The sequence below is a fragment of the Cygnus olor genome, chromosome 6, assembly GCF_009769625.2.
Source record: "Cygnus olor isolate bCygOlo1 chromosome 6, bCygOlo1.pri.v2, whole genome shotgun sequence".
Taxonomy (NCBI): domain Eukaryota; kingdom Metazoa; phylum Chordata; class Aves; order Anseriformes; family Anatidae; genus Cygnus; species Cygnus olor.
This window is the reverse complement of record NC_049174.1, coordinates 12,714,457-12,733,327: the sequence shown is the minus strand read 5'-3', so window position 1 is coordinate 12,733,327 and position 18,871 is coordinate 12,714,457. Positions and strand designations below refer to the sequence as shown.

General features: G+C 37.9%; 1 protein-coding gene across 3 annotated transcripts in view; it reads right to left on the bottom strand.

The window, feature by feature from the left end:
* Window positions 1-6,972: 6,972 nt before the first annotated feature.
* Window positions 6,973-18,871, bottom strand: part of FAM117B (family with sequence similarity 117 member B) — a 36,157-nt gene continuing 24,258 nt past the window's right edge. For all 3 annotated transcript variants that reach the window (XM_040561848.1, XM_040561847.1, XM_040561849.1), the window contains 4 exons: window positions 17,455-17,598; window positions 16,323-16,548; window positions 15,443-15,563; window positions 6,973-12,279 (listed from right to left, as the gene is read on the bottom strand). In XM_040561848.1, the coding sequence (XP_040417782.1) occupies window positions 11,961-12,279; window positions 15,443-15,563; window positions 16,323-16,548; window positions 17,455-17,598 (810 nt within the window). In that variant the 3' untranslated portion in view covers window positions 6,973-11,960. The remainder of the gene's footprint in view (window positions 12,280-15,442; window positions 15,564-16,322; window positions 16,549-17,454; window positions 17,599-18,871) is intronic.

The following is an 18,871-nucleotide window of genomic DNA, read 5'->3' as shown; positions in this document are numbered from 1 at the left end:
ATTCAGTTGCTGCAGATGGAGAAACTACCCAAGTCACCACACAACCTGAAACAAACGCATCACATAGGACAGAGGCATGGACCTCAGTTTCAAGTGGTCCTCTTGGTTTCAAGAGGCCTTGCCCTGGTTTCTCCAGTGTTGCTGATGTCCACTAACTCTTTAAGAACAGTTGGAGAACTATAATAACATCTGAATTTCTGAAAAACTGAAAAATAAACCAACAAGTGACCTCCAGCCCTACTGACCTTTTAGATTCATACCGCGCTTGAGAAGATAGAACAAATTTCTTTTCTCTCTTTCAGAGGTCTGCTACTTTTCACAATTCCAAATGAAACCACTAGATACCACAATGTTAGATGGCATGCTACACTCTTGGTACAGGAAGAGAGTTTACTCTATACTTTGCATGCTCTTGAGTTCCAGTAGTGCCAGAAAATGTGCCAATGAGACAAAAAGAGTAACTAACACTCTTATCACACAGCATTTGATACTGGCTTGCGCAGATGGGCTCATGTTATGGAACTCATGCTGAGAGAGGGAGAAAATGTTTAAGCAGATTGTGTTCTGTACTGAATTATGATTTTTTTTTTGGTAAGAAATGCAAAGTTTCTACTTCCAGAAGCCCTTAATTCTAGATGACCTGTAATATACTTTAAGTTGTATTCAGTTCGCGAAGCAATTCAATCTCTCATATCATTTCACATATTGATCAACTCAAGTCAGGCCAGCATTTTTGCCAATCTGGATGTCTTTTCAAATCCAGATGCCAGTGGATATTCAGATGAACTGCATAATGCTTAATTAGAGCTATACAAGGGAGATTTTTTTTTTTTTTTTTTATATTTTGTTACATTGGTCCTCACAACAGGCTAATTTCATTTTACCGTTATTGAGAGTGATTAAAATCCTACTCCAAGCATACATTGTGTCGTGTGGCATGATGTTCCAAGCATTTAAATTCTAAGGAGAACAGCATTAACTCTAATACCTCATTCTTGGGACACCTGGGGGCTGTTTGAAAGTCTATTAAGCTTGTAAGGTTCAACACAGAAAAGATTTGCGTTCTGATGTATCAGAAACTAGATATAGCTAATTACTTTTTATCCTGCAGCCTTCCAAAAATAAGATCCCGAGGGTTACCAGGCAAATACTAGTTCCAGTAAAATTCTCTAGGGCATACAAAGGATTCTATTTTACCTTCAAGGAAATCACATGCTTTGGACTCATACCTCTGAGACAGCTGAAATATATTTAGGACATAACAGTGGATAGGATGGTGTCATTTCCTAACACTGAGGAAGCCATGACTTTTCATTCTCAACTACACTTTGAAAGCTTCAGAATTGTTCTGCTAGCTATCTGCAATTTCACAAGACGTTTTTGGGCAATGAAGGAGAAACTGAGAGCACAAGTTCCACTCTTTCTGCCACAGTTAGAAACATGTATCCAGTGTGCTAAAAACGAGGGCACTTGGGAACCCTGTAGTTAAAATCTTGATTTTGCCCCAAAACCAAAAAATGCAGGTTAGGCCTGGATAGCTCTTTTGTCAATTTGCCTAGTACAAGTTGACATTGGTCAAGTTCTGCCTTAACTTGTAATTAATTTCTTGCTACAAGGAAAATAGCATCAATCCCTTGTGTGTTCAAGTAAGCATTAGGCCATGGAGAATTCCACCACAGGACACAGTTTGAACATTTCTTTTAGTTTACGCAGACTCTAGTTGCTCATGCATTTCAGATCCTGTCAGTTCTGATCACACTCCTGGGGGGTTTTAAAGGCTTTTTTAATTGGGGTCATAGCTCTAAGAAGTTCTATAACACAACTGAAGGTGCTGTGCTAGAAGCAAATAAAGATGTAGGTTGGTACCACTTTAAACAAGCAATGCAACCAAAGAAACGTTTGTCAAACTATGGTCTGCGACAGTATTTGATTGCTGTCCAGAGGTTGCAGTTTAAGATTAGAATCACCCCATCCTGTGACTCCTGAACTAAATGACCTACCGCTCTCAATGAATTGGGCTTAAGGTGTGGATGGATATTGGCTATTTGGGACAGCAGCTGTTACATACCTGTAAAAGAATGCTGCCATCCATCCTACTCTCAGGGCAAACACATACCCTTGCAGTTCTATTTGAAGAAATGCGGTAAAACCTAGCAAACAGCTCCCAGAAACGAAGTGCAATTTCATGAGCTGAAGATGTGACTCAAACTTGGATCAAAAAACGTTAAGAAAAGTTTATTTTCTGTGTGGGGAAAGGGAGCTGTTTTATACATCCTGCAGGAACATGCTGCTAATAACCTCTTAAAAGGAGATTAAATATCTACAAGTCATAAAAAGACTAAGAATGGTCTAGACTTCTTTTTTAAAAAACGCTGCTCAGATTAGTTTGTAGTTTCCCAGATTATGTTAACTGTATTCGCTGCATCATTTATGGATAATTTTACCTGCAAATTGTAAACAAAATTCTACCATAGCTCTTCATCAACCCCATACAGCACTGAACTCTGAACATATCTTGCAGCTGAGTAGTACTTCTGTAAATGCTGTACACAGGAACAGTATTTTATGTCACAATTCTGCAGAAGCCATGCAGAAGATCTGGCCTAGCCCAGGATTTAGACTTTTTGTTAATTTGTCCAGAAGTGCAGAGAGCATAGATTCTCTTCTGCCTGACACACACGGCCAGATGAATTCTGGAAATGCTCACTATTCACCAAAGCTTTTACAGGAGATGTGGAAACCTCTCTAACAGCCATTTCCATCAAAACTGAAGTGTCTTTATGCTGGTCAGCTAAACTTTTACACTTAGCAAAAACATCCACAGTGTATTGTGTAACAGAGTTTCTCAATGATTAGCTTAATCAGACCACCTAAGCTCAGAAGTGTAGGAATTAATGAACAGTGTTCATAATGAACAGCGTTCTATTTTTCTTGCAGTAACTAGCTTTTAATCTAATACTGTTGTGTTTTTTTTTTTTTCTTTTCTGCAAGTGTTGTGGTTTAGCCCGGCTGGCAGTCAAACACCACACAGCCGTTCGCTCACCCTCCTCCCTCCCTCTCCGGGATGGGGGAGAGAAACGGGAAAGTGAAGCCTGTGAGTTGAGATAAAGACAGTTTATTAAGACAGGGAAAAGAATAACAACAATAATAATAATAATAATAGTATTAATAGTAATAATGTGTACGAAATAAGTGATGCACAATGCAATTGCTCACCACCCGTTGACCGATGCCCAGCCTATCCCCGAGCAGCCGGCCACCCCTCCACCCCGGCTAGCCACCCCTATATATTGTTCAGCATGACGTCAGATGGTATGGAATACCCCTTTGGCCAGTTTGGGTCAGCTGTCCTGGGTCTGTCCCCTCCCAGCTTCTGCTGCATCCCTAGCCTGCTCGCTAGCAGGACAGAGAGAGGCTGAAAAGTCCTTGGCTTGGTGTAAGCACTGCTCTACAACAATTAAAACATCAGCATGTTATCAGCGCTCTTCTCATTCTAATCCAAAACATAGCACCCTGCCAGCTACTAGGAGGAAAATTAACTCTGTCCTAACTGAAACCAGGACAGCAAGTAATGTCACTACAATGTCAGAGTGTTATTCATTACACACACGTTCCTGTGTCAAAACAAGCATCAGTCAGAGGTCCGAGTCCAAGGACTCCCTCAGAAATACAGGCACAGGAAATAAGGTTCTATAAATGGGCAATGCAGGAGGCAGCAAGTAGAGTTCAACTGGCATAATTAAGTCTTATGAAAAGTGCACATGCAGTGGTGATGAACCCATTCAATTCCAAGTGTGCGAGAATTTCACCTGAATTATTTCCTCCACCATATTCTGTTGTTAAGTTTACGTTACACAGCTCTGAATCCCGTACACGTCTGGCAGCTGAGCAGAGCTCCTGTAAATACCATTTACGGTAAGAATATGTTAAGACAGTAACAATTTGCAAAAGCTGAGGAGAGACCCAAGAGGAAACAAGATGACAAGGGAACACAACAAAACACAAGCACCCTTAGACTGTAATTTCTATACCAATTCTCTATACAGTCAATCCTAACTCTAATAGAAAACATACCTGAGAAATTCTCCTAATTGGTGTCCTGCCTGGTTCTAGCCCACTTCTGTCTAAAGAAGCAAAGTGAACAGCTATTTAACCGATAAATACAACTAAAACATTGAACCAAGACTTGGACTGTCACAGCTCACCACACAGAGTTACTCTTTCAGTTATTTTTGTCTTCATAGATTATCTTCATCAGCTTCTTAGCACGCCTTGCAGTTAACCTGCATGTAACAGATGTGAAAAGAATTTAAACACAGAAGTAACCAGTAGGAAAAAAATATTGAATTTTAGCATCAAAAGTTGGTGGATATTTGCTATCTGTTAGACCACTTGTCTGGTGTGTAAAATACTACTTTGAACAAAGTGGCCTTTGAGTCACGATTTCCTCCAAAACATTCCCAGTAAACATTAGATTTCTTCTAAACTAATATCTAGTAAATCGTAAGGCCCATGTGCCTTTCCCATTTTTGAAAAGCCCTTTTAGTAGCTTTTTTTCCATAGATAAAAATCAGCTGCACATGCATTACTATTAAAATGCAAAGGACCACCCAGTAATTACAACACGAACTACCCACTCATGCCCAGTAAAACAGGATGGAAAACACTGGAAGCAATCAGATACTTGAGGTCAAACTAAAAAATTGGAACAGGATAACTGGGGAATGGGGGCACTATAGCACTGGTGAATTGCTGTTGCTGAGGAAGTCTTAGTGGTACGTTGAGCTTTTATATATATATATATATATATATATATATATATATATATATACACACACATACATACATATATATTTCATTTATATCAGTTTTACATGGAGTCCTTTAAACACAGAATAAAGGATATGTTGACAAGGACTTTCTGCTTTGCTCGGCTTTGCTGTAGATTTAGAGGAGATACCAAAGTATACTGCATTGCGTGTAAAATTAGTCTGCAGTAAAAGTAGTTCTCAATTGTTTCTAAAAGCCATAAATAAGTAACAGGAAACAGTATGCAAAAAGTATAGTAAAAAGGATATGAAAAAATGTATTTTACAGAAAATCATCTATTCTTCCTCACACGCATAAAATCATTGCTACCACACTTGAAATTAGTAGGGAAGAAATAGTTTAATGGAGCACGTGATCACAGCATATTTAATAAAGAATCAGGACCTGTTCACTTAGAGACAGTTAAACATGTGCAGACTGCAGAACAGGTAGGAAAGAACAAAATGTAAGAAAACATCAGAAACATAGAAGTCTCTAGTATTCCGCTCCAAACTTCTCAGAAGATGTGAGCACTTCGTTTTAAATTTTAACCAAATAATATCAATTTAGCACAAATTTACCCATGGACCCTGCTATAAAATGCACACACTTGGATCACGATGCTGCTGTCATGTGTATTGGCCCAACTCTCCTCCTACTGATGGGAAAACATAAGCCAGATGTGTTTTATGGTGTACACCCTGGAAGCCCTTCAATTCCTTACCAATGTTCAGGAAAGTCTTCTACTTCTCTCTTCGTTCTGGAATGAAATTTAGCTGACAATGATTTTGCAGAAAGGGAAATTGCTCCAAGCCTTCTAGACAAATTAGACTTAAATTTAATACAAGAGCTCGCAAAAACTTAAGTACATAACTCATCCAGCTCACCACGGTTTCTAGTGTAAAGGAGCCCTGGCTCCAAATCCTGATTATGAATGAAGAGGCTTGATTTTAGTGATCAGAAGCATGTAGAATGAGAGATTATGTCTACAAACGTCTTAAGTACCCTCCCCAGTAGGCTTCTTTGATAGCCGTGTTCTACTGAATAGCAGGTATGAGCTCACCAGCAGGAAATTTGAGCAACCTGACCTAGTGGGAGGTGTCCCTGCCTATGGCAGGTGGTGGTGGTGGTGAACTTAGCTGGTCTTTAAGGTCCTTTGCAACCCAAACCATTCTATGCTTCTGTGGTTCTATGAAATCCAGGTCTTTTTTCCTCAGTCTTGTCTCTCTACCTTTACTCTCAGAACACTGGTTGAATCCTTTTGTTGCTAGAATCCAGGATTTGCAGCATCTTCCTCTAATAATGGACTTGTAAAATGCTCAGGAGCTGACCAAACCTACTGCAGATGAAGACAGGGAAGACTTATTATTCTGAGTTTAACTGCTGTGAGGATGCACTGCAGAAATAAGAATATGGATTAATCAGATTTCCACCCTGGTGAATTTTGTTTGGAAGGGCTAAAAGTGCCTATTTTATTTGGATTAAATGCCTACTGCCTTCAGGGTAAATCCTAATGCAAATCTTCAGGCTGTCAGACCACACAAAACTTCTCACTATGAAAAAAAACAAACACAAAATCAGCCCATACCTGGAAGTGATGACTTTATTTTAGGACAAAAAATAAAAATAAAAATCCCAAAAACATTCCACTATTGCAGTCTAAAATTTTCCTTGTTTCCAGTAGAAACAGTCCACAAGTCAGAACGCAAGATATAAAACAACATTGTGCAAAATAGTACTGGCATAACTACACGTAGCAAAGACTAGTGTAAATCAAGAATTCCATTGAAATTAGTAGAGCTGCTCCAGTTTTACACCAGTGTACATCATCTCAGAATAGGCCCTTTTTGCAAAACATCCCTGGAATTCCCCTTGCTTACAAAAACAGCCTTACATGCAACAAGTAACTGATCAGTACAACATACACAAGAACACCTCCACAAGTTTATCACAGTGTAACAGAGAAAAACGTATCAGCCAATTTCATACAAACACAAATCTAATGGCAGTTTTGGACAGCCCTTGACTGCTACCCTCAAAAATTGCACGTTTCAACAAATGAAAGATAATTTAGAATAAAGCCAAGCAATAGTTTCATTTAACTATTAATACATTTACAATTAGGGTGGATGAGGTGTCCAGAGAGTGTTTTTACTTTATTTCTTTAGCTTATTAGATTTTCCAAGGAGAGTTGTTTCAAAATGAATCTGCGTAATAAATGTAACTTCCACTGCTTTCAGGCCAAGTCCTCTTCTGCAATTCAGATACACCTGTCAACACTACAGAAGTCTCGTAGTCAAATACAAATCCCAGTGAAAAACTACTAAGCAAAGACCATACCTAAGTATTTACTGATGACATGCAATGAATCAAGAAAGCAGTAACAGAACTCCATTTACATTTGGAGCATTCAGAAAGACTGTTGAAGTTGGTTGGGATGCAGGACTGGAATTTCACCAAACACTTATGAATAGTTAGCATTCTCTCCCCATTTGACATGCAAATTGTAACAGTTTCATAACAATGCATTTAGGTCATTCCTTGTCTCAACAAAATGCCAAGAGCAGAACTGATTCCCAAAGCTGTCAAACACTCACAAATTCTTGTCAAGAAAATATACAGGTACATCTTGCAATTAATGGTCGTTTTGTTTTCCTGTAGAGTCAGGTTTAGAAAAACAATTTCATATCAACTCTTAGACTGTAATGAAATAAATTCTCCACAGTGTTTTCCACCCCCTCAGTTAGGAAAGGTGAACTTTCCATTACCTTTTCAAGAGATGTTTTTTTATTTTAATAGATACTAACCTGGTTTTGGTCTAAGCTACCGCAACATCTTTAGACTATGGCATTTGATGAAGGACACTTAAACTACAGAATTATATGGAGAAAGTACAGTCCTGACATTCTCAAGTGTTTGGGTATCAAGGGTCTTTTTTGCAAGTTATATTAGTTTCATAAGAACAAGAATGTCATACAAGCTTTGCCTTGAAGATATTTATATTAAAAGTGTGCAGCAATTCTGGATGAAGAAAGGTCTGCAAGTCCATCCATTAAAAAAAACACCTTATAAGTATCAAACCATACAGTTTAAACAAGCAGACCTTCAGCAAGGCATTACTGCCATGCCACTGAATTCTATCGAACTCAATAAGCAACAAGAAGTTAGGCCTGAGGCAGAAGAAAGGTTAATGGATATGACTTGCATTTTTTCCTCACTACCAATGTTTTTTCTTAATGTCACATGTCCCTCGTTTCAGAAGTTAGCAACTTTTAACTCTTTGAGTCTCAACTTCAGAAGCAATAAGCTTTATATAAGGTAGGACTAAGAATTTTCAAATGTATCTGCTAATAGGCGTATAATATTTACATTTAAAACATTTCCAGATATTACAGCAATACAAATGATGCAAGAACCTATTTTCAAAAGTTTTCTTCTTCTCAAAAGGCTCAGCTTCAGTGTCCTTCAACAATCTCAAACTCTCAATTTCAGTAAATCATATTTTAGAACAAACCAACAAATAGCCCTGAGAGTAAACATACTTTTAAAGAGCTGCTTTACTTAAAGCAATAGCAAACACAGCAGTCATATACTTCCATGGTATGCGATATTTAACTTTCGCTCCCTTTTTTGCTCACTCAGTTTATGCATGTGTTCCTCCCAAGGTATATGTACTCAAGCATTATCTTTTACTTTCCCAAGTACTTAAATTTGTTGCTACAGGACTATGGCACCAAGCAAGGAAAGGACAGTTGAACCACATTGAGGTTTAAAAAAATTCTTGTCCTTGTGCCTTGAGTTTTAAAAATAGTCCAACAGTCATAGCTGCCAGCATAGACCTTCATTACAATGACCTCCTGCCTTGTGAATTACATAGAATTTACAACTGAAGGAACACCTTTTAGCATATCTCAAAAAATCAACTGTCAGTGTTCAATAACACTGCCACCAGCCTTCAGTTTGGCTAGTACTATAAAATACTAGGAAAACAGATTATCAAGTGTGTCAAGTTGTATGTAAAAAACAGACCTTTAAGTGTTGTGTTTTTTTTTTTTTAAGCTACAAAGTAGTTAATCAAGGAACTGACTAGGTCTATGCATAGTTAGGTTTTAAAGTGTGCTAAAAGAACTTGAACTCTTTCATTAAGACTGTGCTTGAACAATGCACAGATTAACCCCCCATAAAGCCAAATATTCTAACTCTATACATAAGAGGTTTTTAAAAAGTTCTACACGCTCTCAGTTATTTTGATTTAAATACTTTACCTTGCAGCTCTGCTAATGGCACAAGACAGCACATGTGAAATTTAAGGCTATTTTTTGTGTGCATACATGTAAAGGCTGGTCTTAGAACAAGAACTGTTGTATTTTCTGAGTCTTTAGTGTGGATTCACATTAAAGTAGAGCTGCCACAGCAATCAACAGAATCCTGTACATAAAAAAAATTGAACATTGTCTTGAATCCCATTTGTTTTTATAAAAAGCAAAGTCCTCATACATTTTTTTTTTTTTTAAATCAGAGCAGCTCACTAATTTATACAGTACATTGTCTGATAACATACAATGTAAACTACTGAAGAGATGCTTGAGTACTACAACAACAAGTGGAAAAAAGTCCCAGGTTAAGAAAGCCCACTGCTATTTGGGAGAATTACTCTGATGAAAACAAACATCAGAATGCAGTTTTGGTGAAACCAGTTAAGTCTCAAGGCTGTAATAAAGGCTATATGTTAACTTTAGCCCTTCGATTCTTAACCATTCAGTTAAGATCTCCTGATAAAGCACTGTGCATTTTGGCATTGATGGAGAAGCTCTTTACAAGCTACTGCTACAGAAATAGAAAACAGACTTACACAAACTTTCTTCACCTGAATGATCCCATCTTCTGTGAATCCAGTCATACCAGTTTTAAACAACCTATCTAAAGCAGCGTATCTTAGACTTCAACTTTCTCTGCAACTGTTTCAGAAGAAATTAATATCCACAAAACCTAGAAAAGAACCATCAACTGGTCATATTACACAAATTTGATGCACAAACCCACTTATTTTAAAACCTTCTCCCCCTCAACAACTTCTTCAGTGTAAATCAGAGCTGTTACTTCAAAACAGAGCTCTTTAATCCCATCTGCACACATCTATCTATTTTAATGGGAAGAAAGATAACAAATGAAATTCTGCTCATTTACTAGTTTAACAGATCTAATATTTGAATACCTCCTGTTACATTTTTCGTTTGCTGAATTCTTGCATAATGTTTTAAACAGGGTCTCAATTCACCCTGAATGCAGGACTTGTATAGGCCAGTGTGATTTACACTTACTTGCTCAGTAAAGTTTATTGCTATAAGACAGTTATGTACGTGGGATTTACAGGAACAGTAAGTGTGCATCAAAACTATGACTATTATCTGCAAAGGTATGCACATAACTTTGTTTTTTTAAGTGAAACGTTTGCAATCAAATTCAGCATAATGAGCACTGAACAACTTTGTTAAATTTGCGGTATAATCTTTACATGTAACTGGGGGGAGGCGATGGGGGGACTGAGTCTTCACCATGGAGGCATCATAAATGCAAGTCAGTGAGAACTGCTCATGTATAACAGACCAATATTCAGACCCACAGAGTATCCACAGTGACATTAATTTGAACTTACTGAATCTACCTCTGTAAAGAGGGTACAAGGCAAACGTTTTATAAGTTGATATGACACTGGTATTCAAGTCACTGCAGTTTTTTGCATATCTATGTTGTATATACTTAAACCCAAGTAATAAACTCCAGGAACACAAGAGAAACCTCACTGAAGTTCCTGAACAGCTTCCATTTGAAATGGCCCTTTCCCCTATTTTCACCTTTTACTATAACTTCAAAGAAACCATAAACTGCTGCATATGAGGATAGACTAGGTGTCAAAAAATCCTGTTTTACGTGACAGTCTAAATCGCTAGTCAAAAAAGAGAGAATGTGTCTGGCACTGTGAACTACTGTGTAACGGATGCCAAGGCTGACGAGCCATCACCTTCAAGGATGCACAAAACACTATGACAAAAGAGAGGGAATCATGCACAGGTATTTCATTATTATGTGGCTAGGGTCTATAATACAAACTTGCTCTGTTGTGACTCATCACTGTGCCAAGAGCGATTAATGACTCAGGCTGACCAACTCTGTAAGTAGCCAAGCAAACCTGTAAGAGGCAAGTAGCATATTTTCTGGAAGAATAGAGAACAGGAGGGTAACATGTTTTTCCCACCCCTGCACAAAAATCGTATGGACAAATGGAACACTACTGGGACAAGTGCTTTAGAATGTAATTCTCCAGCCAATAAACCAACACTGGGTGGAACTGGGTGATGGAAGGAGTTTTAAGAACGTGACTTACCGGAAGCACAAATTTACGATATCAACAAAAAAAAGTAGACCACATACTAACACTGCTTTTTAGATACTCTTCAGTTTTAAAATTTTCAAACACATTACTTTGTCTTATTTTGTTTAGGGCTGAGGCTGTTCAGCAAGGTCACATAATTTGAGACTGCTGAAATACTTCAGCAATCCTTTGGTCCCAGTAGCTGTAAAACAGCCAAGTAAAAAGAAACTTCCCTACTAAAAAAAGCGTGTGTGGGGAAAGGGGGGAGAGAATTGTCACCAGAAAAGTATCTTTTAAACACTATCTGCTACACACCACAAAAGTCTTTGTTATAAAATACACATTTTCATACAAAAAACATCTTGCAAAACCATTTGATTGCCCCTCCCTCTGCGGGTTATAATGGTAAAATGGGGTTAGCTGGTTGATCTTGAGTTTTTTCTTTTAATGGAAAAAGTCAAAGGATACACAGCATCACAACAACTGGTCCTTTAAATGGCAAAGGATTATGACAGCTTTTGTTTTCACCAGTGTTTAAAAAAAAAAAGCAGATGAGAAACAGAACTGCAGTCTTCACAAGCAGAAAGTGCAACAGAGCATCAGCTGCTGCATCATCCTGAACTTAATGTGCTACCAAACTGTCAAGTATATGAACAGGTCAATTATGACAGTGCCGTAAGTTGTTAAAACAATGCAAATAGCGTGATCAGAAAGATCCAGTCAACTGGTTCCAATTTTTCCCAGTAGTCGCCCAGAAAAATTTCAAGACAATCTATATCTACCCTTCAGCTTCCTCAATATGTCCTGATTGCTGGAGTATAGAGGTCTGTGGTATTACTGTACTTGTTCCACGGGAGATCCTGTCTTGATCCGTGTTCGCAGACAATGAAGCCATAGAAATTGGCTGCAACAAACCGGGTGTCATGCTGGAGGAGACAGTCAGGCTGTGTGTAGTGCCCTTGAGTGTAAGATCCTGTGTGGGAAGAAGTGGCTTGAGGATGCTGACAAGACAGAAAGCAGAGCCACTTTTAGGAATGAAATTCACTTTGTTCTTGTCAGGACAGTAGAAGGCTGGTATTTCATGCAGAGGCTTTGGCCTAGAATAAAATAGACACAACAGTTTTAAAACAACATTTAACAAATTATGTTAATGGCAGGCGATGTGTCTTGCTGAACATGTCATCAGCAACAAGCTTAGGTTTAGACCTGAAGTATTTCAGTTAGTCAGTGTTGTGCTAATGACACTCCTGCCACATGGCAAACAGCAAGATTGCTTAAACTGCTTGCTTACTTTTATTGTAAGATAAACATCATTTTCTTAAAGCAGGATGTCTCCAAAAATCTAGACCTGCAATCTTCATGTTGCAGATCATAAACTCCATCCATGAACTGTTCTATCCAATATATGAGAAAGTAGTCTCAATCACATTCTCCAGAAACTTTCACAGACCAACAAGAACCCCCTGTGCAGGCAGACACACTGTATACAGCAAACCTTGTGAAAGAAAGCTAGTATAGCAATGTTTCTAACATTACATATCTCAGGGTTGTTCATGATCAAATGGGATCCCCCTCTTCAAGACTTCTGCCTTCTTTGCATGTTCATCTGTGTGTGGCCTTGATCTCCATAAAAGATGAACACGCCTTATTTAAAAACCTCACTGCAGAGAGTAAAATGCAGTATACTCAAAGAGATATTCACGATCAGGTACCTATAACCTAGGAATGAAACATGGAACACACATTTAGATCCTGACTCTCAGTTTCACAATCTCAGAGGCATGCTTTATAAAAGCTAAAATTGAAAGGGAAATCCTGGATAGAATAGGAATGGCTTCTGTGTCTACTTGTAACCCTGCAATATAAGTCTAATATGCTAGTCAAACTCTATGTGAAGACCAAACCACAGGAATCTGTTCCAAAGTCTCTATTTCCTGCTGGAAAATAGCCATCCAAAATTTACACTCATTCATGTTGCTAGCACTGTCCTTTAGCCTATAACCTACCCCTCTCTTCCAAGTGTTTATAAGCCATATCCACCTCTACATTCATTCTACCAGGCTAATCAAGCTTAACAGAAATCAGCCTCGTTTATCTTTTTTTTTTTTTAAACAGTTGAAAATCCCGTAAGCTTCAAATAGAAATCATGTCAAATTAAAGCTAAGCTTTGAAAGGTTGCATTCACGTATTCTGTGTGTGTGGAATCCAAGTACCAGATGAACGCAGTTCCTAAACTGGATTTGCAATGCTGGCAATTACAAGCATATTTGAAGCTACAAACAAGAAATATTCTGAATATCAATAAACGTAGAAGCCACCAGGCTAGTTAATTTTCAGTGTGGAATTCATTTTCAAGATGGACTCCTCAACTATATGCCTCCCCTCCTTCTTATCTGGGCTGTTAACATCTGCCATAATAAGACAGACCAACCCCATAGCAATATTTCTGTTGATCTTTGCACTGCTGCTCTGTGCAAAGGGACACTACTCAAAACATGACATCTGTTTCATTAGTGATATCTCCCACTGTCTAACAGCAGAAGTCAACCTTCTGCCTGTTTTAGTAGCTTAAACAAACAAGCTCTTATCATGCTACACCTGTAGAGCGATACATGAACTTGAACAAAGTTCAGGTTCTTGATACTACAGGGAATGCAAAGCTGGTCACTAAATCCAAGTCATTTCTTGATACATTGCTTCCTGCATTGTTCCTCATGCTTTAAATTACACATGAGAGCACATGCCTTTGTAGTACTTCATGTAGCATTACTGCTCAGGACACCCATTCACCTTTCAGAGCGATAAATTGAGACCTCAGTCACAAGGATCATCTCCACTTGACACTAAACAAGAGTATCCAAACCCCAGTACACATTTGGTTTAAGTATTTACTATCAATTAACAAATCATCAAATCAACAAATAAAAATTAAAAAAAAGAATCTAATGACAAATCAGCAGAGAGGAAATTTTTTTTTAGAAAAATTGTATTAACTCAGCTCAGTTGTGATGCAATTCCCTGCAAAGGACAATTCTGAGCATAATTTGATTCTTCTTAATGATGACCTAGAGGAAGGAGGCAGGACTGAGTGATACATTAGTGTTTCACAAAACAAAGGAAGAAGCCTTTCCCAAAGAAAAGGCTACTCAGACCTCTTTCAGGAATGACTTTATAAACCATACAGTTCTGTTTCTAAAATGCACAGCACTCTGCACTGAGCAGCTTCAGTATGAAGCCTGGAGGTTCCCAAATTTTATGAAGTATTCACTTAAGTTTTAATGTAAATGGAGCATTAGTCTTTAAGATAATAACTATCTCATAAATGACCTGTAACTTCTCACTTCCATCATCTCGAAGCTTACACAGGTAGGAATTTTTCTTACACATATTCCTTCCTTGTAAAGTGTGTGGGATTTTTTGTTTTTGTCTTTAAAACACGTTGGAACATAGCAGAGATACTACTAGCCTACAGGAAGCAGAATAATTGGGCTCATTTCTAACTTGTGCACAAGTTTCATAGGCATGGTCAGATGCCCAACAAGAATGACAGGGGTCTACGCTAATGTGGAACAGCTTCCTGGGATGTACTATTCAGATTTGGAGAAGGACCCAATAACACAGAGCTACCTCAACCTACATTTGAGTCTTCACCATAAGACAACTGAAAGGACTTTGCCACAACTAATAATACCTCCCTGGGCTTTGGACAGTAGGGTATAAAAAATGAAAAAAAGGTGCCATACATCTAACAAGCTGTGACATAACCTAGCTGATGCACCTGCATTTACAGCTTCTCAGTAAATCTCCCTGTGCCTTATCATTTGAGTTCTTCCCCACTATTTGCCATGTAAGAGACAGTCTTACATTATGCTGGTTTGGCCATTAAAAAATTGGTTGGAATGAAACTGACCCTTGAGTTTTAAAATGATCAGTAAGTAAATTTTTCAGGCTAATTCTGAAAACTAAGAAGGGGAAAGGTTGTACAAGTAAAACTAGCAGAAGCCTAAGCTACCAGGTGTAAAATAATCTTAAGAAAAGCACAACACAAATAAACAGTATGCTGAGGTTTTGATTTTAACACACAATTCCAGCAATGATACATAGATATATATCAGTATACAGTCACGCAAAACAGAGACCTAGCTATCAGCATGGTTTTAGTAATAAGGCTAATAATTTTGATCTGACACAAAAATCAATAAGCCAGTGGGTAACTCGCAATGTTAAATGTTATTTCCTATGTAGTAAAGATTGACTTACAAGCTTTCCTCAAAGACTTTCACTTTTTCACAGCCCTCTGGTGGTTCACGCTTGAACATGTAGCTGTTGTTGGGTTTTGGTGAGGTAGCATATTTTGGCAAGGGAGAATTATTTCCGTTCTCTGCAGGAACAGAGTAAATTATCACTGAAATATGTCACACTATTAGAAACTTAAGTACATCATTATAAAAACACTATAAAAGGTATATCTGAAAATGACCCTTAAATTAAACCTGACTTTGTTTATCAATGTTATAAAATTAAAAAAAAAAAAACATTTATTTCCAAATCTTTGTTTGCGAGCAAGCTTTCTTGTCTCAATCCCTTTCTTCATATCATACACAGGTTACTCTGCATTCATTCCTGGACATTTTCAGTTTTTAACTGCTGATCTGAATCTGTGGTCCTGTACTGTCATCATCTAGCCAAAAGAAATGATCAGGAGCCATATGCCAAACAAAAACAGTACAGGTTTCTGTTGAATTGTAAGATTCTGTTGTATCTCAGAAGTTTTCTGGTAAAAATAAACAAACGATCTTGACAGAACCAAAAGGACTAATTTATTTTGCTGTTCCATCTCTTGCTGTACACTCCTGCTTCCCTAGCTTGCTTAAAGTACTTAAAGAACATATTTAAAAACAAAAACTTGTTTGGGAAGGACAGTCCTCACTTATCTATCAAGCTTCAATTATGGAACACCAGGTATGTGCACACACACACTATTTAGAGCAATTTGGAACAAATGGATCATTTGCAAAGAAAAATGTTTTTAACATTTCTCCATGGATGTGGGAAACAACAGCCCTCCGTTACTACATCTTCATCTACGCAGTAATGAGTTAAAGTTTAGCATTGTTAAACATTTAAAGTTACACAGTACCTTTATCTCTGGAGTCAGCAAGAAGATCATCTGTAGAACATGGACTTTCCTCACTGCCCTCATTAGAGATGGTAAGAAATGAGGTTGGAGATACTGACTGGGAACGGCTGCTATTATTACTACCCCTGTCTGCTCCACCAGGCGTTTGGGTATCAATGCTGCGAGTACTACTACTCCGCTGAACTAATGGAGGTGGTGCACGGTGCCCATCTGGAATATCTTGAGGCTGTTAAAAATAAAGGGTATCACTCAACTGCTCTGATCTGGTTGGTAAATTGTTTAAACCCAGTAGTGCTGACTTTTTTCCCCCCATGTTTCATAAAACCGAAGTAGAAAATTCATTACACAGGACTCCAACAGAAGATAGAATAAGTCAAGTTTGGAAACAAAGAACAACAGTTCTCAAGACTTCAAAGAATCACAGAAATGTTGAGGTTGGAAGTGACCTTCTGAGATCATCTAGTCCAACTCCCCTGCTGAAGCAGAGGCAGCTAGAGCAGGCTGCCCAGAGTCCAGTCAGGTTTTGAGTACCTCCACAGACAGTAAACTCCACAACCTCTACTCAGAGCACACAAGTTAAATTTTACGTTTTTTATTTGTGCCCACTGCCTATTCTACTGCTAGTGGGCACTACTGAGAAGAGTATTCCTTCCTCTTTATTCCTTCCCATCAGATATTTCTACACATTGATAAGGTCCCCCTGAATTTTCTCTTCTCCAAGCTGAACAATCCCAGTTCTCTAAGGCTCTGCTCACATGAAAGATAGTACAGTCCCTTAAGTGTCTTCATGGCCCGTATATTTGATGCTTTATCAGAAAATTTACCTCTAAAAATACCTGAATATAAAAGAACAGGTAAGTAATGCTTCAGCTGGGATGGAGACACTTCTTCAGATCGGGCAAAGGGAAAAAAGTCGTTACAGAATCTCTAAAACCAGACATCTTGTCTTTTTCTGTCTTCTTTTTCAAGTTTTAACTCCTCTTTTTGCTTTCCACAAGACTTTTCAAATAACTTTTGTCTGGAATTTTGCTCTTCTAATAAATTTAATTCAAAAACTGTGCAAAATAAAGCTTCTGACTTCAAAACAAAAATAAAATAATTACAGAAAGCAATCATGGTGGCAGATACATACAACAAGCTGTTCTTCTTTGTCTCCCGTCTCCTTAATAATTATCTCAATCTCTTGATTCAGTCCTTCTACACTGTTTCGGAATCGCGATCCTGTTGACTTGGTAATAGGTATCACAGGAACAAGAGCACTCTTTGGGACTGGAGCCTGAAGAACCAGAGACAGTGAGAAAAAGACACAGATTTACTTAAATGATGTAGTTATTACTTCTACTCAAAAATGATCCTTTAAACAGAATGTATCTACTCCCCAGTATCAAGGACTTACATGAAACTATAGTGATTGTGTTAAAATGGATGCCTTAAATTGAAGGCATCCTTTTTTTTGTTTTTCAAATCCAATTTCTAGCTTTTCAACAGTCTAGTTTCAAAACTTCCCTTTGATACGGTCTGCCTCCAGCTCTATGTTGCTTTGCAAGTGAAAATTTAACAGTGAACACTCAAATGCAAGTACTTCTGAAGCCTTTAAAACATATTCCCATTCCTTTTGGCATGAACTATACCATAATTTCACTTCCTTCTCTGCCAGATTTATCACTTGTAATTTCATTAAAATTATGTTTTAATGGAAGCCTGGCATCACCTACAGTACCGCGACAAGCACAGAAAGAAAAAAATATTCCACAAATGCAAGATAGTACCACTCTTAGCCCAGATCACTGAACTTCAAAAAAAAAAAAAAGTATACTTAAAAAAAAGGGACAGTAAAACTCCTGCGCAGAATTCTTCAATGGCCACATATGCTGAGATTGAGAACATCTCTACTGGTTGAAGGAAGGTAGCCTTCTCACCCGTCTTCAGAGCTTTTTTTTTTTTTTCCCTTCTTCCCTTTAAGTAACAAGACTGCACACAGACAGACACCAAAGCACTGTGACTTGACATGTCAATTCTCAAAAACCATGTAAAATTTGTGTGGCCTGGAGACCACCTTAGAAAAATTAATGTAAACATGAGTTCTTAACACAACCATGTATCATCAGACTTATAATCACAGATCTCTAAGATAGGAAAATCCCTTAGGAATTATATTGGTTTTGCTTTACTGAAACATTAGGATAGCTATAAAACGGGGCTTGCAAAGGACTGCAAAAATTCTCTTCAGGAAATGCTTGTGACTCATTGTTTATGTCGACAAAAATTCAACATTCTTAGAATTGCCAAACTTGGAAAGACTTTGAAAAGTCTTGCCTTAAGATTAAAAAGAGAAAATAGAAGCTACTGGAGAAGAACAAAAAAAAGTCTGAGAAACCACCCCTGATAATACTGTTCCAAACAAAGCCTTGGATCAACAATCAGGTGAACAAATACAGGTCAATAGGTGTTCATAATACAGATATATCAGCACAAATTTAGGTACTGAAGACTGGTTACATACACAGTTACTTCATTTAGACATTCTTATGACAAACCAAACTTGTTGA